The sequence below is a fragment of the Meles meles genome, chromosome 10 (genome assembly GCF_922984935.1).
Source record: "Meles meles chromosome 10, mMelMel3.1 paternal haplotype, whole genome shotgun sequence".
Lineage (NCBI taxonomy): Eukaryota > Metazoa > Chordata > Mammalia > Carnivora > Mustelidae > Meles > Meles meles.
In genome coordinates this window covers 77,227,796-77,254,461 of record NC_060075.1, presented here as the reverse complement: position 1 = coordinate 77,254,461, position 26,666 = coordinate 77,227,796, and the positions used below count along the sequence as shown (strand labels likewise).

General features: G+C 42.1%; 1 protein-coding gene across 14 annotated transcripts in view; it reads right to left on the bottom strand.

The window, feature by feature from the left end:
• LOC123951466 (phosphatidylcholine translocator ABCB4) overlaps positions 1 to 26,666 on the bottom strand; it is a 199,187-nt gene that overhangs the window by 14,945 nt on the left and 157,576 nt on the right. For 7 of the 14 annotated variants that reach the window (XM_046020220.1, XM_046020210.1, XM_046020216.1 and 4 more), the window contains 11 exons: positions 26,512 to 26,622; positions 26,171 to 26,296; positions 23,601 to 23,804; positions 23,068 to 23,238; positions 14,608 to 14,769; positions 10,037 to 10,213; positions 7,155 to 7,301; positions 5,372 to 5,476; positions 3,257 to 3,334; positions 1,873 to 1,956; positions 485 to 688 (listed from right to left, as the gene is read on the bottom strand). The exons of 2 other annotated variants lie outside the window; for them this stretch is intronic. In XM_046020220.1, the coding sequence (XP_045876176.1) occupies positions 485 to 688; positions 1,873 to 1,956; positions 3,257 to 3,334; positions 5,372 to 5,476; positions 7,155 to 7,301; positions 10,037 to 10,213; positions 14,608 to 14,769; positions 23,068 to 23,238; positions 23,601 to 23,804; positions 26,171 to 26,296; positions 26,512 to 26,622 (1,569 nt within the window). Of the gene's footprint in view, positions 1 to 484; positions 689 to 1,872; positions 1,957 to 3,256; positions 3,335 to 5,371; positions 5,477 to 7,154; positions 7,302 to 8,903; positions 9,584 to 10,036; positions 10,214 to 14,607; positions 14,770 to 15,838; positions 16,070 to 23,067; positions 23,239 to 23,600; positions 23,805 to 26,170; positions 26,297 to 26,511; positions 26,623 to 26,666 lie in introns of those variants that run through there. 5 more of the 14 variants (XM_046020222.1, XM_046020212.1, XM_046020214.1 and 2 more) reach the window with 5 other exon arrangements.

Sequence of the window (26,666 nt, the reverse complement as noted above, 5' to 3'; positions counted from 1 at the left end):
ATGGGCACAGACGAAACACAAGTGTTTGCCCAAAGGCCACAACAGTTGGAACCACCAACAGAAGCATTTACTGCCCTCTGGGGGCTACCCACCTTAACAGTAGCCATCACAACCAAGAAGGAAAGGATGATCTCCCAAGGACCAGCAATTAAACAATTCACTTACAGTCTCTGCCCTAAGGACTCCTCGTGTAACATAGGGGTGACATTCATCTCAACAAGGGAAAAGGGACTTTGGATATTCAGAAATTATAAAAACCACACATAAAGTGCTTTTTGACAGGCTAAAAGCCTTCAATTAATTATCCCATCATCAAGTTACAGGCATTATTATTACAGTAAATATTCCATGCTGCGGTGACAGTTATCGGTTTTAGGGAGCACATTTAGTTAACCCAATCATGCATTTTGGACAAAATCAAGTAAAACACTAAAACACACGTCTAAAAGCACTACTTAAATTCACTGAAGCTTATGTGACCCACCTTTCCAGCAGTCTCCAGTTCTTTTTTATCTCTTTTGGCATTTCCAGCCAACATTTTCATTTCAACAATTCCTGATACAGCAATGATGGGAACAACCGCTAACAGCAAGAGGGTCAGTTGCCAACCATAGATAAAGGATATGATGATACCGGTTCCAAGGTTAGCTGTGTTCTGTGCAATTAACGCCAACCTCATCCCAGTGGCCTGCAAGAGCAAACACAGAAGGAGCTGTGTTGTAAGTCATAAATGCATAAGCTGCCATCTGGCTTCCCGGTCAGAAGAGGAGAGGGCTGTGGGCCTGGCTTACATTGGCTCCCTTTCCTTGCAGTCAACCCAACACCGCGGTGCCTGGCTCGTGAGGCCCTGCAAGTTTTTCTCTGCTCGTGCCTGGTGGTTCTCATTCCTGACCTGCGCATACAATTCTGCCCAACAAAACCAGGCCAGCAGCTTGGGTTTTGGGAGAGGAGGTTGGGGCACAGGTACATGGGCCCAAAGGCAACATTTAAAGAGAAAATCAACCGTAGTATACTCTGGTCATTTTAAGAACACTTTGCTGCACATGTATAAGGGGGAAATTGACACCCCCCCCCCCAAGAGACCATCCGCTACGAAGTGGATCTGTCCTAAGAGACCGTCTGCCACCAACCATACATGGAGCTGAATCACTGTTTGTAGGGCTCAGAAAAGGAGGGGGGCCGGTGCACTGGATACTGCCTTCTGTCTCTGGCTTTGGGGGAAGTGGCAGTCCCCAGAGATGGTAATCTGCGGAGATTTGGGCAAATGACCCAAATTAGCCAAAGCCTTAGTTTTAAGGGAAGGTGGTGGTTTGGCAGTTGAGGTATGGGTAGGGGCGCTCTCACTGGACAATTCCGTTTGCGGCCAGCAGCCATCCTGGGGCCACGAAGGAAGGAGCGTTAGGGTGAGGCCACCTCCGAGGACTAAAAGCTCGGAGCCACAACCACAGGGAACCTGTGTCCTTCATGACATTTTTGAGTCAACGAATCAATCAACCCCAAAGTCCAACCTTCCTCTTTATTGTTCAGGTCAGTTTGAGTTGTTCTGTGATTTCTGGCAGAAAGCAGCTGCACTGAAGCACAGTGCTGTATGTTCATTCAAAACCACGTTCAAGGGGCACCTGGGTGGCTCAGTTGGTTAAAGCATCTGACTCTTGATTTCAGCTCGGGTCATGATCTCAGAGTTGTGGGATCGAGCCCCCCATGGCTGGAGCGCGGGAGTCAGAGCTCAGCGGGGAGTCTTCTTGTCCCTCTCCTCCACGCAACGCCCCCTCAGCCCCGGGCTTACTCAGTCTTTCAAATGGATAAATAAAATCTTAAAAACAACCACCACAAAAACCCACAATAAAGAGAAATAGAATGACGTCTACATACTCCTTGGACCTGCGAGGCATCCGTTGCGAGTCTGGTGGAAAGCGCACCAGTACTGTTTTTGTGGTCATCAAACCAGCTCATGTCCTGTGGCACAAACACACCTTTAAATGAGTTCAAAATGAAAACTAGCAGAGTAAAATAGATGAAACCTCCACAACCTTCAGTGCTGGAGATATCCACACCTAACTTGGCCCTGGAGTTAGGGGAGAGATGACATTCAGGGCAGATCCCCAGTCCCTGCCATGCGCAGGCACCCTTGGGTCCACGAGGCTCCCAGCTCCAGGCTGCTCTGCTGTGGCAGGGGCAGCATGGCTGATCTGGGGACCGGGGAGTAGGGTAGGACTTCTCTAAATTGCAGCTGTGCTCCTTGCCAGCTACACCAGATAGGGGGACACAGGTGGGCATTCTATCACCTCATCCTCACAACATGCACTATGGACACTTCCTCTGATGCGGTCATGACCGTCATAAAGGGACCAGAGTTATGCTCAACCTAATTCCTGAAAGTTCTAGGCATGAGAAAATCAGCCCTGGTTTCTCACCATGTGTAGCTGTTTTTTTAAACAAGAATTGAAAAGATGTTTGTTAAAAATGATTTTAACTATAGGCTACTCATCCATGCATCTTTTAGTTTCATAGAAAATAATTTTCCCTACATAGCAACACTTAAATAGTTTGTAAACTCAGACCTGTCCCAAATAGGATACCTGCTATGGGCTCTTTTATAGAGCAGGAATATCGTCAATTCCTGTCAAGTGTATGGGTAACGTTCTGGGCCTCTCTTAAGGTCCCTCTATAGAAACAGAAAATTGAAATTTGCACATTTCCCCACATGTCCTGCACCAGACTGTGGACTTCTTAAAAGGGTAGATAATGCGCTTTATCGTCCCAGCTACTAGCACACTGGTACAGAGTTGGCAAGGACTGAGTGAACAGGTGAATTAACACAAAAACAGAGCTCAAATAAGACAAAACAAAACTCAGTTACCAACATTTGGGGAAATGATTAGCAGAATCCATCATGAATATTACCACCTTTTCCTTTGTTAAAAGATACCCTGGTGTCTCAAATGCCTTACTCGGGCCTGCATAGAATCCAGAGAAGAACCCCAGGTCCTTGAAATGACAGTATCCATGTGGATAGAAATAGTGGCAAAATAAGCCCAAAAAGCCACCTAAGTTAAGCCTACTCCACTGAGATCCCTGAGAAGACTTGGGACATTCAAAGCCTAGGATGGTGTGCAGGGTCCCAGCCAGTCCCTGCAGGAACGCGTGGGTGGGGCGGGCAGGCACAGACGTGAACTATAGCACACTCCAGACAACAGAAACGGGCTTCGAGTGCAAGAAATCCAAACAGAAGGCATTCTCCAGTGCGCACACCTACCTGTCTCAGCATTGCTCTAAACGCCAACGACCGAAGCCTGGTAGTAAGGATCTCGCCAGCTTTCCCAAAGGTGAAGCCCTGGTTGAGATAAAAACAAATAAACAAAAAAACTTATTGTGTCCTTGGATCATCAGGATTCTGACCCACGTAGGTACATTCACATTGACTTTTATGTTACTTACATATTAATCCACTATTCAGGTAACACACGTCTATGACCGAACAGTAATTCAAAGTCCCAACTTCAAATTCATGTGCTACCCAATCGTGAGCATGCAGTAAGAAACCTAACGCCAAAAGCCTTACAAAGGTCCAACTCTGGCTTCTGAAACATTCTATTTCCTTTTCCAGACTTTAAGGACAACATTTCAGTAAGGATAATACCATATATAATTATAACTCTGTGTTCCTGATACTTCAGATGGTTGGAAACAGGAGGAACATAACTCTGTCCAGGAATACATTCTGGGTCCCATAGTGGAGAGTGGAGGGCAGAGAGAAGGAGGAGGTCTGTAGGATCAAGCTCCAAATGAAAGGAGTTTGCTGGTTCTCTGTCAAGGTTCCACCTACTCTCAGACTGGGGAACAATTAGGCTATTCTTCCTCAGCAGGCATCCCTGCCAGAAAATGTCCCTCTTTCTAAGTTATACCATTGTTCCAACTGAAGAGATGGATGTCTCCAGCTGGGCCTGCTTCCAGGGCCGCTGGGGTAGGTGGGAGCCTACAGGCACACGGAGTGTTGGTGCGGGTGTGGGGTGCTGGGGAGAGGACACATCAGGAGTCTTTAGGAAGCCAGGAGGATGGTGCTCAGGGCCTGGGGAGGCATCAGCCCCAAGCATCCAAGACTGGCTTGACCACTCTGGTCTCCATCTCCCTTGGCTGGCGCATCGCTCAAGGCCAGTGTGGGCACAGCAGTTCTGTGCGCCATCCCACTGGTGTCCTAGGCTCCAAAACACATTTACAAATCCAGCTCCACTCCCCAAATACACCAAGGCCTGGGCTGGACTGGAGAACGGAGTTGCGACTAGTAAGGCAACAATTTCTAAAGAGAATGTTTGTCTTGCTTTTGCCATCATTCAACGACGACAGAAGACAAGCGTGCCAGAGGGGACTAGGAAATCTCATTTTGCTGACTTAATGGCCTGTGTTAGAAAGGTCCGCATGGGGGCACCTGGGTGGCTCAGTGGGTTAAAGCCTCTGCCTTCGGCTCTGGTCATGATCCCAGAGTCTTGGGATCGAGCCCCGCGTCAGGCTCTCTGCTCAGCAGGGAGCCTGCTTCCTCCTCTCTCTCTCTGCCTGCCTCTCTGCCTACTTGTGATCGCTTTCTCTCTGTCAAATAAATAAATATTAAAAAAAAAAAAGAAAGGTCCGCGTGGTGCTGAGATACAGACAGAAGAAATGGACTACGTGTCTAGGTGGAAGAGGACAAACAGCGAGGTGGCCGAGTTCACTCTGGACGGGGCCACAGTGTCTAAATGCGTAGGACACACATTCTTTCAGAGCTCATCCATGGAGGAGGAAGAAATCAGAGAAATTACTTCATGTTGAGTCATAACAGAAGAGGGAATACTGTTGTACTGACTTTTCCCCCCTAGTTTATATTGAATTTAACTGGCACTTACATCCTCTTATGAATTCAAGTCTCTTTTTCCCTTTGTAATGAATGTTTGCTGGGGGCAAACCTGGAACGGTACAGAAGTGAGCACACGGGGGAGTCAGGATTCCCTCTGCGTCAGGACACTGCTCTCTGGAAGAGCCTCGCAGATGCATTTTTTTAAAGCTTTTATTCATTTATTTGTCCGGAAGAGAGAGAGCACAAGCAGTGGGAGTGGCAGGCAGAGGGAGAAGGCGGCTCCCCAGTGAGCAAGAAGCCCCATGTAGGGCTTGATCCAAGGACCCTGAGATCATGACCTGAGCTGGAGGCAGATGCTCCACTGACTCAGCCACCCAGGAGTCCCTGCAATTCATTTCGATCTAAGAATTGGAAGCTCCATTAGGGTTTGGTGAGCTGATAATTAATGTGTAGTAATAAGGAATGCAAATCTAGCTAACAGATAAATTTATATTCTCTAATGGAATGCAGACTTGCTGAGAAGATGGAATCATAGGTACCTACCTGAAGGAAGAAAGTAAAAAAGGAAATAATTCCCAGACCTAAAAAAAGCAATGAGAACATGTTGCATTTCTGCTGCTTCACGTCATCATCCCCTGGTCCAAAAACCTACAAAAGAACATTTAAAAATGCCTACTCGGATTACATGATCCTCTCCACTCTTCCCATAAATAATGGCTTGAGCATCACAATTGAAACACTAGGCTTTGAACATATGGGGGGGCGGTGTTTATTGCCAAGTATCTATAACAAAAAATTTACCATTATGACCATTTTTCAGTATCCAATGCAGTGGCATGAAGTTCACTGACAGTGTGATGCAACCTTCACCAGCACCCACATCCAGAACTTCTGCGGCATGCCACACTGAAACTCTGCACTCGATCAACGGTAACTCTCCCCATCCCTCCTCCCCAGCCCGCTGAGAACCACTCTCCTTCCTGTGGCGAATTTGTGGAACGTGTGGTTATTAACATGGGCTGAGGCACCATGGGTGGAGTGGGCGGAGCGTGCATGGTTGCGCATTTTGGCGTCTGCTCCTCTCCCCCAGCACTCACTCTTCCCTCCACCCCAGCTCCTTCTCAGTAGGTCCCAGCCCTGCTCCCCTCCTCCACAGCGGCTCCCGACCCCCCTCAACCCGAAACAGCACGTCCAGGGCCAGCTCCCCCCTTGCCAGGTCCTGCCTAACACCTGCTATCCCGTGACATGTTCGGGGTTTGTTTCCTGTGTGTGCCGTGTCTGTCCTAGGAGAAAGTAACTGTTTTGAGGGCTGGTCTTGCTTTATTCTCTGCCTGATTTCCAGTGCCCGGAGCAGCATCTGGCACACAGGAGAGGCCCCCACATATCAATACAGTCCGCACAGGTCCTGAATGGCAAGGGAGCCAGGAATTGCTTTCTAATTTTAAAATAGCTGGAGGGTCCTTTGTAATTTGTTAACTTTTTGGCTTGTGCTCTTACTTGCAGACCAATGTCCAATGCAAGTACAATAAACTTGTAACAACGATGAAGAATAATTCATCTGAGCAAGAAAGTCTCTGCAATGATGTCAGAGGTTGACTAAGACCACACAATATAAATGGTGGGGTTTAGAGAGCCTTAGCTATTTCTGGAAAGTTCCTACAATTATCCCCCACCGAAGTTAACAGTTGGATAAATCTTCTGGGTCTCAGACTTCCCAGGCCTTGGAAGGATTATTCCCACAGTGATGAGCTGCTCCTGCTTCTGGAAAGCTCACATTGGAGCAGACACTCTTCAGCGCTTCACCTTACAGTGATCTGTGCCATCTCCTTCCAGCCTCAGCCTTCTAGAAGGTACGATTATTTTAGAGGTGAAGGAACTGAGGCCCAAGGAGGGACAGCAGCTAGCCCAAGTCTGCACAGCTGGGAAGTGGCGAGCCGGCCCGTCCTGAGCATCTGGCCTCTCAGAGGCTGCGATTCGAGCCTGCCCTTCCTTCACCCGCTATGCCCAGCCATGCTGTGAGCACACATCTCCCCTGCAGGGGTGGGACGAGGAGGACTGCCTGACCTCAGTTTCACCCCAGTGCAGACACACAATTCAATGCCTCCAACGGTTATTTTTTTTTTTTAACTTATCATATCATTAATATCCTAACTTGGCATGGGTCGAAAGGCTACTTTTTCTTTTGCCTCACAGCTTTCCTCAAAAGGGAATTAAAAACATGGGCGTACTTTAATTTGAGACTGCTTTACTCCAAAACGGACCCAGGGGTGGCATTGGCATGAGAACGGATTCAATTCAAGCTCCTGGGGGACGTTTGCAAACTTACCGCTATCATTTCTGAGAATATGATGGAAAAGGCCGGCTGCAGGGCCCCATTGGCAATGGCGCACACTGTGCCGACCACAAAGTACGGCCATTCCGTCTTATTCAATTTCAAGACCTTCAGAAAAGACACCGGAGGCACGTTTTCATCCTAGAGCACACACACACACATGCACACAAATACAGACAGGTCAGGACCAGCCGGAGATGACACAACAGTCAGCGGAGTGCGTAGACAAGGGCAGCGCTGCCCTCGAGGAACTTGCCGATGAGGCGCAGACATGACCCATCCACATGCAGCCATTGAAGAGTGAGACAGTTTGTTAATAAATCCCAACAGTGGCCAGGCCAGTGATTACACGGCATAAGCTGGGCGAGAGTTGTTCGCCCAAGAAGCGGTCTCCATGGTTTCATCAGCCCATCTCTGTTCCAGCCTCAGCAGAAGGCAAGACGAGGCAAGACCCAGGTACAAAATGCTCTGGTCAAGTCCCAACTCCACTCAGGGGTGATGGTGGGGTCAAATGAGACAATACCCATGAACAGATGGACGAAGATCCCCACAAATGCAGGATACCTGCATTATTAAATTATTTTATTAACCTGAGAACACAGGCCTGGTCTCCTCACCCCCAGAACCCTGTCCAGTGCTGCCTTTTTCTGGGACAGGGTCCTAACTGATAAAACCAAATCAATTATCCCATTTCCTTTTATCACTGGTCCTTGGCAGGCTTCTCCTGTTTCAAAGCTTAGCTTGTTTTGTGATTTTTCTTATGTATTTATATGCCTCTTTTTCTAAGATAGGAGTTCTGATTTTAAAGGTGAAGACTGTACATCTTCATATCCGTAGAAACTAACCCAACACCTGGCACACACCAGAGTCTCAGCAAATGTCTGCTCAAACATGAAGGATTTAGTCACATAAACTACCTCTATAGTCAGAATATTCTCCGTTAGAATTAAAGTAGATGCAGAAGGTGCCTATGGAATCCCATAGCTTTACCGTCATTTACAGAGATCACATTTGGTCTCGAGGACACAGAGAACACAGTGGTAGGTTCTTTTCAGCTCTCTTTTTTCAAGTCACCCATTTTCTTTGTATTTTCTCCTCTTTTCTTGGTATTTCCCTTTCTTTGTATTTTCTTTTTTCTTTCTCTTATTTCTTTTCTTTCATTTCACTTCTTTTATTTCTTCTCTCTCATTTTATTTTCTTCCCTAGTTAGCATTATCTTTAAGTCCTGGTCTCCAACCGGATAAATGAGCCTTTTCCTCAGACTTCTCTTTTCAACACACAAAAACCGGTCTCCCCAGATTCCTCTCATCACACTTAGTTCCTCTCTTTGGGCACATTGTCTAACCCTCTCTGATGGTACTTGGGACAATCTTGTTGACTGTGGCATGTCCTGCCTCCCCCTCTTTGTGCAATTCTTCAAGAGAAGAGAAGGGGTCCTCCAAAATGCCAGATTCTCAAGACTTAGCAGCATAGCTCTGAAGATAAATGAGAAGACAAAAGGTGGATACTTCCATAGCCAAAGGGGGAGTAGGTGGAAATTTTTTATCTTACTTAAGATAAAGCAACTTCACTCGATAGTGTAATTGTAACTGTTCTTTCCATAAATATACCAAGATGAAGACCTTTAAGAGAGCCCATGTAATCTCTGCAGTAAATAATACTGTGGGCAGAGAAAAACAGAGCAGTGTAACTCTCAGTAGGATTAATTTCTTCAGGCCAACACAGGAGTAAAAATAAACCGCCTTTATCAAGTAACATCCAAGTGTATTTTCAAACAATTTCTTGAAATAAGAAAATACATTTTCTTAGAATGGATTCCCCCTTGCAATTACAAAAGTTTCAGTTAACTTGAATTAATATCACAAGTCTTCAGGTGGGAAGAGTTAAAGAACATACAATTAAACCATTTCTCGGCATTCTGTCCCTTTCCTTAGTAAGATAATTCCAATCTAATTTAGGGTGACAATGCATACAGTAAAAAGATTAAATTTTTTTACCCTCCCTTGTAGCTAGGTACGGCCATGGGATTAAGTTATGGCCAAGGACATGTAAGTAAAGTATTGTCTGGAACTTCTGGAAAATCTCTTTATTTCTTCCTGCTGCCTGGACTATGGCTGTTATGGCTGGAGCTTCAGAAGCCCTTTTATATCCTTGAGGATGAAGATCACACGCAAGCATAGTGAAGATAAGAATGAGAGGAGCGTGAATCCAAGGGAACTGTGGGGACACCACCACGCTAGCCTTGGGTTTCTTACCACTGAGGCTTTCTTAAGTGAAAGAAATGAAAACTCTTCATTTGTTTGAAATGATGTTATTCTGGCTTTTCAGCATAGACCATCAGAGGTAATCGTTCCTGACAGAATGCAGATATCAGGGCCTTTCACTTGAGCTTTATCTCTGGATCTCAAAGATGAATGGAATATCTACGTTTAAGCATCAAAACACAAAGACTAAGTTTCTCAATCTAAACGCCCCCCAAACAGGAAATCCACTTTTAATTGGAATTGATTTTAATTCATTGCTAAATGCATTTAAAAGTTCATATTTCCTTTTTTCCAGGAAGGGTATCATTCAGAGTAGGAATCAATCATCTCTGCCTGCAATATACTAGCAAAGGTAGGAAATTTTTTTTTAATATTTTATTTATTTGACAGAGAGAAATCACAACTAGGCAGAGAGGCAGGCAGAGAGAGAGGAGGAAGCAGGCTCCCTTCAGAGCAGAGGGCAGGATGTGGGGCTCGATCCCAGGACCCTGGGATCATGACCTGAGCCGAAGGCAGAGGCTTTAACCCACTGAGCCACCCAGGCGCCCCGCAAAGGTAGGAATTTAAACAGCAGAACTCTACCACAAAAGATTTAAGTGAAGAACAACTTACAAGTTCTTTGGCTTCCACATCAAGGCCATTCTGATATTTCTGTGAATTCCTAAGGCTTTTACGAGTAGAATTCCTAAGTAGGCGAGATTTCCAGCCATTTGGAGCCATATCCGCGGCACCCTTTTCATTATTTAGTTCAAGGTCAAATTCTCCTGATTGGATCTGGTTTCCTGACATCTGAAAAGAAAATGTTAAGTTGTGTACTTGTGTGTGTCTTCAGATGGATATAACGTCCAAATTTAGACCCATCAAGCCATACTAAATATTACATGTGCCACGACCTGTCCATTTCCTAACAGCTTCTCAATCAAGATTAGCTCTAAGACCGTCAAGAAGTGTTTCAACACAGAGAAGTTGTGTTAAAAGGACACAAAAGCTAAATCTCATTTGAACAATATAAAAACTGGAGAATAAAAGTATTTCCTAAAAATTAAAAGGCAAATTTTCCATCATCCAGCAGGTACACAGGAATTTTCTCTGCACTCAAGAATGCAGGGAACAATTCATGACCACCACCAGCGGGAAGAATAAATAGAAGTATTCCCAAGGGTAATTTTTAAAGCTACAAACAAGGAAAAAGCTGGTCAGTCCCCATGGGAGGCAATTAAACTGCTTTCCCTGACTGGCTGAGTGCATTCATATTCTTCCTTATATCCCCGTTCAGACTCATTTCACCCCAGGTGACCCCACCTGCAGGCCAAGCTTCAGCGGGATCAATTCTCTCCTTAAAGGGGCAAGCGCAGGGGCAGGGAAATTTTCCGACCTCCAGCTCAATGCCTGGTGAGGAACATCAAGCCAACCTTGCTGGTGGCTAACTTTGAGTCTAAAACTCTTAATGGTTTATCCAGAACCTCAGTTACTGTAGTGATGTCATGTTCTTGCTCCTTTTCTTCAGGTCCTGTCCCCAAACCCAAGCCTATGATGAGTGCCTTACTGCACCTACAGTAGCCGCTCAAGAGCTCTGCGTATTACCCCATCCTAGCATTCCAGCTGTGCTTTTGATACCTGACAAAACATTGCCTTGATGACCAACCTAAAGTCTTAGTCTTCTGATTCCTGCATTTCACTTCCATTCCATCACAGTTACCAGATTTATTTTCCTAAAGAGCACAACTGCCCTTCAGTTGTGCTCAAATCACATCCCAGCTCAAAAAAATCTTCCACAGGTCCTCCTTGTATGCTCAAGCCTGGCTCCCCCAAATTCTAGCTCATGGCAAGTCAAACTGGACCACCTCTTGTGAATGCCTCTTCTTTTCCTTCTTTTATCTTCTCTATGCTATCAAAAGGTCCATCAAAATGAACAGTTCTCCCAATAAGCCCACTCTGATTTTAGCCTTCTGCAACTAAATGAAGAATGTCTCTCTCTCTCTCCCGTAATAGTTTTTTTTCTGTGCCTTACCTGAAGCCCTCATTTGGTGGGTGCTGAGTTCACTAAGCTCCAAAGTCAAAATGGCCACTTTTACCAGGTGATGAAAAGTATTTACTTAAAACCGATAGCCCTAATTTCTTACACCTGAATATACCTCAGCTGGCTCAAATATTTAATTATAAAAAGTAAAACAATAAATGTTGAAAGAAAATATGGATGAATATCCTTTCTAAAAACAACTCCAAATCCTGAACATATGAAGTGGAAAAAAATGATAATACGATTACATATGATTTTAAAGTTTTTATTTTTCGTTTTTTTTTTTTTTTAATGGTAGCCAAAGAAACTACAAAGCGAAATTAAAAGAACAAAGCGGGGGCACAGATGGCCAAGTCAATTAAGCATCTGCCTCTTGATTTCTGCTCAGGTCATGATCTCAGGGTAGTGGGATAGAGTCTGTGACAGGTTCCGTGGTCAGTGGGGAATCTGCCCGAGAGTACCTCTTTCCCTCTGCCTGCCACTTACCCTCCTCACATGCATGTGTGTGTGTGCTCACATGCGTATTTTCTCTCCCCCCTCCCTCTTAAAAAAAAAAAGAAAAAGAAAAAAAGCAGGAAAAATATCTCTAATACATGCAAGAGTGTATTTCCTCTTTATGCCAGGAGTTCTTACAAGTCAATATCATGAACAACCCAACAGAAAAATGGCCTAAAATAGGAAAAGATGCTTTAACAGAGGAAAAAATACAAAATGGCCAATGAACATGTGAAAAGATAATCTCATAAATAATGAAAGAAATCTGGAAATACTGTTTAACTCTTTTAGGTTAGGAAAGATGAAAAATAAATACCCAAGTGGCTGGTAGTGCTTATCAACAAGGGTTTGGATTATAGGAGTCTCTCAAATTTCTAAAGATATTCATGTTTGAGGTTTTTTTTTTAATGTTTGGAGTTTTAAAAATAAGAATCATTACATTTGTAATCAGGAAAAAAATACATTTAAAAGAAACAACAAAGAGCCAAGAGTCTACCTAATGAAAAAGCAATGAACATTCCACTTAAAAACAAAACCAAGACAAAGTTTTTCTGACACTAGGTTGGTCAGTCTTTGGGACTAGAGGAAAAAGCAGCATGTTGGTATGAGCATTTAGTGAACCCCCAGGCTCACTGAAGCTTTGTCCTCCATCCCTGCACCAGCACCAACAAATAAATGGTGAGGCAAAGTGTAAACCAGAAGTGGAAAATGTGTGAGTGCCAAGGTGGCCAAGTTCAAGAGGACTAAGAATCACAGACCGTCAGAGCTGGTGGCAACATGAACAGTCATCTTGGGGCAGGCTCTCCTCAGGGAACCAGGAAGGACTTGCCAAAACCACTGCTTAGTTGGTGACAAGCATCTTCTATCCCAGGACACTGTTCAGTCTTCAATTGTATGTCTTTTCCTAAGAAAGAAAGGCTATTTCTTTCCTAGGAAAGGAAGGGGTATGATATAGAAAGCTCAGAGCTGTCCTTATCCTCTTGGTGGCCTCGGTGGCCTCTGAACCTAAGTGCCAGTGGGAACAGAAGGTCATTCTTTCCGGGGCATGGAAGCGGCCAGCCAGGGGAGAAAGTGGTTACCACATTTGACAGGCAAAACTGCAGAACGTAGGAACCATTAACAAAATGAAAACTAAAACTGAATTAAAGGAACATTATACTTATTTTCTTAATGAGAGAAATGATGAAGACCCTGCAATGGGTAGTCCGTATGGAAATAATTAGTGAAAACACGATAATTACTCCCCTCCTACTGGAAAACCTTCTCTGGGAAACTGAAGCAAGAGCTGTAAGACTTTCTATCCTTTCATTTGGTAGTTTCACTAATCAGAGTTTCACTCTAGCTCCTAAAACAGGTAATACTGATAATTGTTGGTTTGTATTACTGTTGTATTATGCTTACTTGTGCAACTTTGCAAAATAAGCTAGAAATAGTTGTTCTATAAACATTCTTATATCAAAGCCAAAGTATATACTTCTATAAATATAACCATAACTAGGATATGTATGAGTATTTTTTTTCTTAACATTTCAGATATAGATCATCTTGATGCTAACATTTTAATGGGTACTCAGCAATCCATTATATTAATGTGTAATAAATTGCTGAAGCTAGTTAAGCATCTGACTCTTGATTTCAGCTCAGGTCATGATCAGGGTGGTGAGTTTGAGCCCTGAGCTCAGAGGAGACTCTGCTGGAAATTCTCTCCCTCTGCCCCTCCCTTTGCACCCCTGCCCCCCTCTCGTGCTTACACATGCACTCTCTCACTCTCAAATAAATAAATATAATCTTAAAATACTTAGAGAAATACTGGAAATAAACTAAGTACCCAACTTTTGCTTTGATATAAGAATGTTTATGGAAAAAATATTTCTAGCTTAATTATTTTGCAAAGTTGCACAAGTAAGCATAATACAATTGTAACAGAAACCGACAATTATCAATATTACCTGTTTCAGGAACTAGAGTGAATGATTTTTTTTTTTAAGATTTTATTTATTTGAGAGAGAATGAGTGAGAGAGAGCATGAGAGAGGAGAGGGTCACAGGGAGAAGCAGACTCCCTGTGCTGGGAGCCCAATGCGGGACTCGATCCTGGAAGTCCGGGATCATGACCTGAGCCGAAGGCAGTCGCTCAACCAACTGAGGAACCCAGGCACCCGTGAATGATTTTTTAGAAAAGAAGACAGCTCTATTCACTTCCTAGAGTCATGACTCCTGCTGCTGGTTTTGTTAGGATCATCTAAGAAGCATTTTAAAAATCACATAGGACGTCCTCTGGAGGTCCTGGCATCTCCAGGCTCTGGCATAGGACCTCCTCTAACCACGGGAGATCCTGGCATCTCTGGCTCCTGCCACTTGTCTGATGGTCCCTTAGTCTCATGGTGGAAAGGACCTGCTAGCTTGAACACATTCCCCAGGCAGTTAAGGATCTCTGTCCTGAGAAACAAATTTGAAATGTTTTTGACGCCTTCCTTTACTTTCCTCCTCCCTCACCTATCTCTCTCTCAGGATTCTTTGGCTGATTCTGAATTCAAGTTTCAGACATACGTTTTCAGTATCTTCCTGAAGCTTTCTATTTCTCAGCATGGCATTAGCTGCCTGATGTTTTGATGATACAAAGAACACCCTACTGGGAAGCAGAAAACAAAATCCTGGGACGCACATACCTGCATGTTAACAAGCCTGAAGTACACGCCTTCCTTCTTCATCAGCTCCCTGTGGCTTCCTTGCTCCACAATGACGCCATCTTCAAACCCAGCGATGACGTCTGCGTTGCGGACGGTGGACAGCCGATGGGCTATCACGATGGTGGTCCGGCCTTCTCTGGCCTGAAAGGGAGGACGGACGCGACGCTGCAGGCTTTAGCAGGCCCAGGAGCACACCCGGCTCCGCACGTGGACGCACGTGTTAGCAGCTGATGAGAACAGATTGCCCCGTGGGCGGGGCGCATGGGCACCCTCATCCATGGAAGGCTAAGGTGAGGCTTGAGTTCTGGACCAGAAAGGAGACCAACCCCGCCAGTACGAGGATGGGGGTAATTCTGGAGGCTCACGGTAGTGTAGGCTTGCCCAAGAAAAAACAAGAGAAGGTCTGACCTTTCTCAGGTGTTTCATACTTGTCTGAGGAGCCTTCCTTGTGGGTTATGTCCAATGCAGCCTTCTCCGGGGCGCTTCTGGAGGATTTGTTTTGGGGAACCTGATTTTAGCTGTAATTCTGATGGGCTGCATGCAAGCAATTTAGATGAAAATGTACTTGGGGAGCACACGGTTTCAATTATAATTCAGGGATCGTCTACATCACTACCTCTGCAGTGGGGCCAGTAACTTTGCTTATTAACAAGTGCCCCAGGTGAGTGTTATGCACGCAAAAATCTGCAAATCGTCCAGCTAAGTAGTTCTGTGAACTCACATGTTGGCTTGGTGGGTTTATCAATGGGCTTTTAACCCTGGAAAGTGCTCATCAAATTACTCATATTATATCATTAATGAAGGTTTTTCTTTTTGATACTCATTAGCTCTGTTAGGCTATAGCTTCTTAAGACCATGCCTACTCTGAGGCAATAAAACCACGTGATTAGGATGGTCATTAGAGTATAGCTTAATTCACCTAAGTAGTTAAAAATGCAAATTAAAAATGACAGCTGAAATTAATAATAGTCAAAAAGTGGGAGCAATCCACATAGTCATCCGTTAATCAAAGGATAAATAAAATGAGGTACATCCACGCAATGGAATATTATTGGGCCATAAAAAGGTACGACATTCTGATACAGGCTTGACTATGGATGGACTTTGAAAACATTACACTAAAAGAAAGAAATCAGTTACAGAAGGTCATGCATTGTATGATTCCATTTATATGAAATTTCCAAAATAGGCAAACCCATAGAGACAGAAAGTAGATTTAGTGGTTGTCAAGGGCTGGGGTGAGTATGGAATGGGGAGTGACCTGCTAACAGGTACAAGGTTTCCTTTGGGGGTGATGAAAATCTTCTGCAATTAGTGGTGATGGTTGCAAAATCTTGTGAGTATACTAAAAATCAGTGACTTGTACATTTCAAAAGGGTGAACTTCATGGTATATGAGTTATATCTCCATTTTTTATTAACAAAGAACAGCCATGAAAATTCTGAAAAAGAAGATAACGATAAGGGAATACCTTCACCAGATATTACACATAAAAGTCTACTTAAAATAGTAATTAAATAGAATCCAGGGGAAGCTATCAGTGAATAGGCAATTTGATCAATAAACCAAAATAAAGAGTCCAGAAATAGACATAAAACATTTAAGAATTAGTATATGATAAATAAGGCATTATCACTCAGGAAAAGGGTAGATTGTACAATAAATGGTATGGACCAACTGTTTATTCACCTGGAAAAAAATAACGTGGCCTTTCTCCACCAGTCCTTACACTAACCTTACCACCATGTTTAAATAAGTACAAAAGAGTTAAACCATAGAAAAGTTAAACCATAGAAAAAAACAGAGACTAGAGCATTGTTCTCTATTGGATAACATTTCCGACTGTTCAGATTTCAGTACCTAGGCCCCCCAAAATGTTCATATGTATTTGTCGACGTGGAATTTGCATGTCTTGGTCTATGTATGGTAAGGCATGTAGGAAATATCATATTCATGATACTAATAGTGATGACTAAGTTGCTAACAATGGCTATGTTAATATTATGATAACCATAGGTTGATACTATGTCAACATTAAAAAAAATCCCAGAGGAATTATAGTTAGACTTGTGAGCAAATGATTGATATGTAGGAGAAACAAAGGAAGTGTTGGTGAATTTAAAAGTTAGCAAGTGTCACCCACGAAATTCTGGCCAGAGTAGAGATTTGACACAATGAGATTTTTTTGCAGAGCTCTCAGATGTTCCAATGATGAGAAAACATTGGCAAATAAATTTCCTAGATTCAAGGACACCAACTGTTAAGAAATTTAGACCTTCTGCTAATGTTGGATGTGCAGGGATAAAAGCAGCCCAAACAAAGGGAGTATTAATCCACTAGCCTTTCTGGAACTTCTGAGGGAAAAGGAGGCGGGGGGGGGGGGGGGCGGGGGGGAGACGGACATAAAATGAAACCTTTGGAATCATTTGATAAAAACACATGGAGGCTAATTTTATTTTTCTCTTGCCCCTCCAGTATGGTGACACTGTGAGTAGAAGAGTTATGTAGGTATGAAACCTTGTGACTATTGACTTTCATTTAAAAACCATAATAACAAATCTGCATTTGTATTCTTTAAGATCTTATATAGAAAAACCTATTGTTTGTTTTGATAAATAGTAGCTATCTTTGAGTCAACAACAGCTGATAGAGTCCTTAAATTTTTTTTTTTTTTTATATAGACATGTATTATTTCAATGAGCTGGAGCATGGTAATCAATTCAGTAAAAACTTACGTAGAATCTACTACATGGATGGTGCTGATTAAGTGTTAAAAATATATAAACACAGGGGCGCCTGGCTGGCTCAGGCAGTTGAGCACCTGACTCTCAATCTCAGGGTCCTGAGTTCAATCCCCACATTGGGTGTAGAGCTTACTTAAAAAAAAAAGAGAGATATAAACATGAACCATTTATTAATTCTGCCTCTTAGAGGATTTAATCTTTCTAGGAGAGAGGAGTCATAAAATAAATATATATAATAAATAACTACAACAAATTGGTGCCAAGGTATTGGTAAATGTATAAAGAATTCACAAAAGAAAAATATTATTCTTACAGGATGGGTAATTAGGGACAAACAGCAATAGATATAATAGTGCTAAATCCTTATGTTCCTCAGAGGAAAAATAATAAATTACAAAGTCAACTTGTCATTGTTAAAATATCATTGGGACCTTAGAATGACTGGCCCAAGTGACTGACTAGGATCATTGAGGGAGGTACAGTAATAAAAGATTTCCCTTTTTTTTTTTTTATATTTTATTTATTTGACAGAGAGAAATCACAACTAGGCGGAGAGGCAGGCAGAGAGAGAGGAGGAAGCAGGCTCCCTGTGGAGCAGAGAGCCCGATGTGGGCCTCGATCCCAGGACCCTGGGATCATGACCTGAGCCGAAGGCAAAGGCTTTAACCCACTGAGCCACCCAGGTGCCCCCAAAGATTTCCCTTTTAAAGATGTTATTTATTGTTTGCAAAATAGATCAACTTGCTTATCTTACAAAGCATGGAGTCAATTAGGTAGATTATAAAGTAGTCATAGCAACCATGGTTCATTAAACACAGCCACAAACACTCCATCCAGAGGTGAAGTCTATTTCTCCATCTCCTCAAATCTGGGCAGGCCTTGTGACTTGTTTTGATAAAAAAAAAAAAAAAAAAAAAAAAGTGAAGGCATTGACACTTGGCAATTTCTAGAACCTGGGCTTCAGGAGGCCTCAGATTTGCTACCTTGAAACCACAGTAAAAGGAAGCTTGTTTAATCTACTGGAAGATGAGAAGCCTCATGGGCAGAACTGAGCGGCCTCCGGCAACAGCCATTACCAACTGCCAGGCACAAGAGGGAGGCCATCTTGAATGTTCCAGCCCAGCGGACCCTGAGCTGAAAGTAGCTGTCTAAGGGAGACTAGGAAAACCAACAGAGGAACAACACCAGTGTCTCCCTATGTGTTGACTTAAAGCAGCCGATGCAGAAATCTCAGAAGCCTGGAAGAAAAGTAAGGGTGTTGCTACTGGAGCCTGGAAAGAGGGTAACCTGCATTATACAGCCTTGGAGTACCTGGAGAGGAACGTGTCCTGCAGTCACTTGAAAGGAGGGTATTTTATCTACTGCACTTGTACATCTGGCCAAGAAGATTCTAGAGATCTTTAAATAGAATGTTGACATGCCAATGGGATTCTGCTGGCTCTTTGTTACAAGCTACAGAAACTTAAGAAGGAGCTATTTGGCTTGCAGGGCGGATCTAGAGGAAACACAGGAGACCCAGTGCCTGCTTGGCTGGGGAATGAATTACTAGTCATCCAGTGAGATGAAGCCAAAGATCCAATCAGTGTGTGAGTATAAGATTTTTTTGTTAAAATCTCTGAGACATTTAAGACAGATTCTGGTAGACACCCACAGCTACATAAAAGGGCTCCAGAGACTCTTAACGGTTTTTCTCATGGCAGCTTCATACATGGTCCAAAGTAGAGATTCATTTTGGAAAAAAATTATAGATGTAGGTTTGGGGGCTTGAGTGAGCCATGACCAGATTCCAAGCAAGCTCACAGACTTTAAGAGTGTCTACTGGCTTGCACTGAAGAAGACTGAGAAAATTGAAAACACAGAGGCTGGCAGATTCTAAATTTCTGTGGGTAGAAAGCATTCTGAGAAAGTTATTCAGCTGCAGACACAGGCCATTTCTTTTCTTCTTCTTCTTTTTTTTTTTTAAATTTTATTTATTTGACAGAGATTACAAGTAGGCAGAGAGGCAGGCAGACAGAGGAGGAAGCAGGCCCCCCGCCAAGCAGAGAGCCCGATGTGGGGCTCAATCCCAGGACCCTGGGATCATGACCAGAGCCGAAGGCAGGGGCTTTAACCCACTGAGCCACCCAGGTGCCCCAACACAGGCCATTTCTATCACAAAAGAAAGATCTCCAGAGAGAGGATCTAAGAGCCCAGAGGGTAGAGCCCAAAGCCAAGGAGACCAGTCCACTGCTGGGGGTGGGACAGAATCTTAATCAGGAGCGAGCCCTTTCCCTGGGCCAGTGGGGTAACTGGCCACATGCACCTGACTGCACTTCACGATTACTAGGGCTGGTAACTATGTGCTTCCTGTTCTAATTTTGAATGGGAGTGACTATTATTATCCTGCTCTTGCATCCACACTGCATGTTGGGGGTGTGTGTGGAAGACAACTTGTCTCTTGCGTTCACAGATCTCTGGATTAAGATGAGAATAACATGAAGAATCCGTCCATATCTGGATTCATACAGATCTTCAGGTACTAGACTTTGAGCCTGATGTCATAGCTGTGTGAAAATTTTGAGGGTATTGGGAAGAGGTGAATTTATCTTGCATGTGGGAGAAGGCTGAGTGAGTGTGGGAGAGAGTGTCCTGTGGAAGGTTAAATATGGTCACAGACACTTCAGAGCTCACCCATCAAAAGGTGGTGGACTCTGTCTCCTCACTCCTTCAGTCTGGGCTGCCCTGTGTCTTGCTGGGACCAACAGAATGTGATAAAAGGGACACTGTGTGAGTCCTGGAATCTAAGCCTATCGATGTCTTTTAGCTTCTGCCTCGGGACCATGTCCTGAGAAGGCTGTAGAAGGCAGCAAGGCTAGTCTATTGTATGAATATTAGTACCAGAATGGGAAGCCAAATGAGAAGTCCAGTCAACAGCCTGCATGGGAGTAAGGCCGTCTTGGACTATTTTAGCTAGGTCAACCCTCCAGGTAGAGGCAACAATATGTTCAGGTGAAAACAGCAAAAGATCCACCCAGCCATTAAATTCTGTTAATTTAACAGAGTTAAAAATTCTGTTTAATTCTTAATCAGAATTATTGGTTTAAGACTGAGTTTGGGTGAGGATGTGGAGAAAGGGGAACGCTACTACACGGTTGGTGGGAATGCAAGCTGGTGCGGCCACTCCGGAAAACAGCATGGAGATTCCTCAAAAAGTTAAAAATAGAGCTACCCTATGACCCAGCAATCGCACTACTGGGTATTTACCCTAAAGATACAAATGTAGTGATCTGAAGGGGCACAGGCACCTGAATGTTTATAGCAGCAAGGTCCACAATAGCCAAACTATGGGAAGAACCTAGATGTCCATCAACAGATGAATGGATAAAGAAGATGTGGTATATATACATGGAATACTATGCAGCCATCAAAAGAAATGAAATCTTGCCATTTGCAATGACATGGATGGAACTAGAGGGTATTATGCTGAATGAAATAAGTCAATTAGAGAAAGACAGTTATCATATGATCTCCCTGATATGAGGAATTTGAGAGGCAGAGTAGGAGATTTGAGGGGTAGGGAAGGAAAACATGAAACAGGATGGGATCGGGAGGGAGGCAAACCATAAGAGACTCTTAATCTCAGGAAACAAACTGAGGGTTACTAGAGGGATGTGGGTGGGAGGGATAGGGTGGCTGGGTGATGGACACTGGGGAGAGTATGTCTATCATGAGTGCTGTGAATTGTGTAAGACTGATGAATCACAGACCGGTACCCTTGAAGCAAATAATACATCATATGTTAATTAAAAAAAAAACACCACCTGAATTTGGGATGGTTTGTTATGTAGCAATAGGTAACCAATTCTGCAGTTAGTATAGTTAATAATCATGGTAATGGCAGTCACCATAATAATAGCACCAGCTAACATTACCACATATTTCCCAATGTGCAAGGCATGCGCTAGTAAATTTACATGTAAAGATTTCACTTTACATGTAAAGACTACAACTTTACATTGTAAAGATTTCACTGAATCTTTACAACCATCTTATCATAATTTCTCCCCTTCTCCCCAGTTACTTCTGCAAGATCTTAGGCATAAAGACAGGTCAGTTAATTTGCCCAGGATCATGCAGCTAGAAAGGGACAGAGAGCCAGGACTCCAGCCTTGGCCAGTCTAGCACCAAAGCCTGTGCTCTTAACCCTTCCCCAAGCTGCTAATGGCTTTTCTTGGAACTTAAAAAAAAATTATGAGTGATTCATCAGCTATTTTTAAAACCTAAAATTTTATCAACTGGGGAGTGAGTCATAATCCTAGGGAACCCAAATTGCTATAATTGCATGAAGTAACTTGTCTATCAAAACTTGTAAGACTATAATTTTTCTGATAGGATCATATCACAAAAAAATAACATGTCTAATAATTCTTTTCTGTTCTTTAGCATAGAAAGGGCTATTATATTGAATACTTGTACCCTAGAAAGTATTGGGACCTAAGCTTTAGGGATGAATGGGACTTTTCCCCCCCAAAATATCTTTCTTATTCTATGTCTCCTAAAAAAGTCTATGTCAACACATGAATGCTCACTTAAGTTAAGTTTTATGTTTTAATATATGCAGTTAAAAAATAATTTCCTGCTTTAAATCATGCCTGATTAACCAAACAAATGCCAGTTTCCTGTGTTTATATTTTGGTTCCTTAATACTGAGACCTAACATACATGAAAGCAATATAATTTGGTGCAAGAATTTGTGAGGAATAACTATCATCTCATTAATCATTATTAGATTAAATTATATAAAATAAGCCAAAATATAAATCTGAAAAACCGTGAAGCACTGATTAACCCCAGTTTATAGCACATACAGTGTTTACTTAGGATTCAGGTGTAAGTTTTCCTGAGAAAATAAGATTCATACAGCTTGTCTCTAAAATGGTAAGAGGTAGTTTGGATAGAAGCTGTGAAATCACTTGCAGATTTGATTACTAAGTATTCTCAAATCAAATATATTTGTGGTATTTGTGTTCTTGAGACCTATTGAGACAGTGTCCTCTGACTCTGGTTATTATCCTGGGTCCTTAGTACAGATGACATCAGCAGTGACCACAAGAGTGCCCTAGCATAAGGTTCTTCCTGGGAAGCTTCAGCTTTGAAAAATGACTGTAAGAGATTCAGAGATTCCAGAGCTGGGCATGTGAGCTCAACATCCTTAAAAGGTGTTGCTGATTTATGTGTCTAGACAAACACACAAACTGGATTTTACTTCCTTTGGCCTTCCTTTCACCTTCGTGAATAAAGATAACGGTACTGCCTTTCTACAGAATAAGTAAGTATTTTGAGCTGTTTTTTCATCTGGACTGGTGTCTAGGTAACCAGATTTTTCGTTGGACATTTTAACATGACTTTTTTTTTTTTGGACATGACTGCTTTTGATCAAAGCAAGAGGCTCTGAGCAAGGAGTTCATGACCAAGCGGCTCGCTGCCTACGCCTGATTGGCGCTCTGGACGCTTTGGTCAGAGAAAGCCGGTTAATGCTCCACCTACCTCTCTTTGCTACGTGACCTGACAGAAAAGAGAAATCAATAAAGCCCCAGGAGAGAGCTTCACTTGCTCTCACATTTATGTTTTTCAATCTAGAACCACAAAGCATTGGCAAGAATTTCCGATAAAGCCTTCACTGTGCTCGTCCTTCGGGTGTTTCAGGTTGACTGACCTTATCCAGGGCCGCCTGAACCTCTGCTTCGCTTTCAGTGTCCAGGGCTGACGTGGCCTCGTCCAGCAGGAGGATCTTGGGGTTGCGAACCAGGGCCCGAGCGATGGCGATCCTCTGCTTCTGTCCGCCACTCAGCTGGGCCCCTCTCTCTCCAACCAGGGTGTCGAATTTCTACAGCACAGAAAACATGGAGGAACTCAAGTAGTTTAAATAGAAAAGGCCATAGAGTCTAGAAGTTCATGAAGACAACGTGGAGCTTCTTTTTGACTATGGTAATGAGTCCCAAATTATAGTAAAATCAGTGAATACTGAATTCTAAAAAACCAGTACCATATACTCTGTATAAAGTTTTATGGGATTCCTGTACAGGCCGTACTCCTTATACCTCCAACTGAATAATGCAAGGGACTTGCCTAAGGAAGCTTGAACAGCCTTACATCTTAAACATTCACAGCTTAAACTTTGAAGAAAGAACTTGCTCGCACAAAGTCAAATTTGAATTTCAAGGGCAAGGACGTTAACAGAGCCTTTACCTGTGGTAGTTTCATGATAAAGTCATAGGCGTTGGCCTCTTTGACAGCTTTCTTTATCTCGTCCATGGTGACATTTCCACGGCCATAACGAATATTTTCAGCGATTGTGGTAGAAAAGAGCACTGGCTCCTGACTCACCACTCCAATTATTTCCCTGAGATATCTTACATTAAAGGTCCTAATATCCTGCCCATCAATATTAATCTGGAAGAAAGAAATATTTCCATTTAATATTTTAAATCATCTGACATCTAAGGCATCAGGACTCTTTAATTTGATACAAAAAGCCTTTGCTGCCATTTAACATTTAACTTATTAACTTGTTTAACTTATTTTTGTGGCTACAAGTGGTTAGAAATGAGAATTACAAGCAAATAGTAATGAGCGAGAATAAAAATTAAAAGGATATTTATGATCTTATACATACAGTTTTTTCATGGATGGATTATTCCCTGTAAGCAATAGGAGGTTATATATTTTTGGCATACTATTATTTTTTGCTTATCACTATTTAAATTTGAATAAAAGTATCCACTTACCTACATAGTCTACATATCATTTTGATGGCATAATGATGTTTTACTAGATGGACTATACCATAATTTACTTTAGCATTTCCCACCTGCTAGATACTTGACTTCTTTCAAAGAACACAGAAAGACCATCATTGTAGAAGTACAGTTACCAGGCTGAAGAGTAAGATTTCTTTTTATTTCTCTGATAACAGTTGCTTACCTGTACAATGACTGGCGTATGTTGGGCATTTATTATTTCCTGGATAAAGGTTGAATAAACAACACTCTAAAAAGAGTTTAACAATTTATAGTAGCTTTACTATGTTTAATTAAAGAAAAGTTTAAGGAAAAATTAAATAAATAACTTGCACCACTGGACATTTCTTTTACTATTTTCGTAAGAAAATTGCTAAATCATGATGTGAACAGTGCATACCTCTGAGTTAGAGAATTTCTGAAGACTTTTTTCCCTGTTGACGTGTACATTTAAAAAAAATATATTATTCCAATAATTATTTTCTTTTTTCCTATTTAAAATTTTCTTCTTTGTAATTTAAATTCAATTAGTCAACAAAAACTTTTTTATTAAATTTTAGCTGGGCTCTATGCCCAATGTGGAGCTTGAACTCATAACCCCGAGATCAAGAGTCACAAGTTCCAACGACTGAGTCAGCCAAGCGCTCCTATTCCAATAATAATTTTAAAAAGAAGATATTTTCAAATGTGTATTCTTAATGGTTAGTATTTTACTAGGTTCTTTTTTAAAAATAAAGAAAAATGTTTACACTTGAACCAACCTAGAGTTTGCTTTAGTAAATGGGAATGGGATTATATTCCCCCGATAATATCAGAGTTTTCAAAAATGTGTATTTTATTAAGTTAAATAAATAAATAATTCATGTACCCTAGAGCTCTGTATTCATTCCGGAAAACTCTGTTCTATCTCAATGCCTTTTAATGTCTTTTTTGTTTGTTTGTTTTTCTTTGTAACTTGTAATCTTCTGTTTTCACAATTGTTGATTCATAATATATTTTAGTATCAGGTAAACTCAATGTCCTAAAGTTGGTACAACTGAGGAAATCTGAATCTACACTGTGGGCTGGTATTGTATTAAAATTAAGTTTACTGTTTTTGATAATTGTTTTGTGGTTATGTAAGAGAATTTCCTTCTTCCTAGAAAATGTATTTTATAGTATGTAAGGGTTAAGGGGCACAATGTCCTTACCTTAGTCTCAAAGGTTCAGAAAAAATATGCCCTTGTGTGTGTGTGCATGTGTATTTATTATATATGTGGACAGAGAGAGAAGACAATAAAGCAAATGGGTCAAAATATGAACAATTAGTAAATCTGGGTGAAGACTGTGTTTCCTGCTTACAACTTTTAAGTTTCAGTTTATAAGAAAGTTTTTTTAAAATCTTACTTATTTATTTTTTAGGTAGACTACATGCCTAGTATGGAGCCCAGTGTGGGGTTTGATCTCACAATCCTGAGATCAAGATCCAGACGCTTAACTGACTGAACCACCCAGGCACCTCATAAGAAAGTTTTTGAAAGGAAAAAAATCTACTCTAAGCTCTTAATGTCTCACAAGTCCCAGGAAGCTTTTGAAGAGACTACCCCACTTTCCCCTTCAGATATCCCAGCATTTAAAAACCTCAGCCGTCTTTGATGAATTTAATTATTGTCCTGAGATTTTTTGTGACCTTGAGTATCAGGTTCTCAAACATTGCTGTGTGGAATATTTTTTAGCAAACCCAATAATTCCTTGAAAATAACAGTCTCAGTGGCCTGGATGACTGTTTTCCCGTTGAGTTAGTGAGTTATGAAATGCTTACTTAGAACAGAACAGAGTGTTGTCTAGCCTCTTTGGCTTTTATCATCTTGAATATTTTTCTAACCCCTCCCTGTGTTTGAATGCATTATCTAGATGGATTGTAATTCTATAGCCTTTTGCCAGAATTGGATTCACATGCAAATTTGCTACTGAAAAAACACTTTTGAAGGGCTAATTGGTACCCTGCTGGCCGCTTTGAGAACGTGTCTTCCCACTTACCCTACCCTCATCAGGGTCATAGAGCCTCTGTATCAGCTGCACCGTCGTGCTTTTCCCGCAGCCGCTGTTCCCGACCAGCGCCACCGTCTGCCCGCTCTCCACTGTCAGGTTGAGGCCCTTCAAGATCTGTGAGGACAAAGAGAGAAGAACACAATCACAACTAAATCCTAAAAGGGGACTAATTTGATTCAGTTTAAATTTTGAAAAAAGTATCACATAAGGGAATAAAACCCCAAAAGGAAAATGTATGTAAATATCAAAACAACAGAGACTGTAGGTTCTTTATGATGATTAAACAATCTATCTGAGTTAGGAATTCTTACAAATATCACTTACGGTACCTGGACATCAGCTCGAGCTGGATAAGAAAAATGAACATCAATGAACTCCAAGTTCCCTTTGATGCTGTTGGGTTTGTGTCCACTCTCTGAAAAACTGTCAATTTTAGGATTCTAAATAAAACAAAACTCAATGACTATTCCATCATAGGACAAAC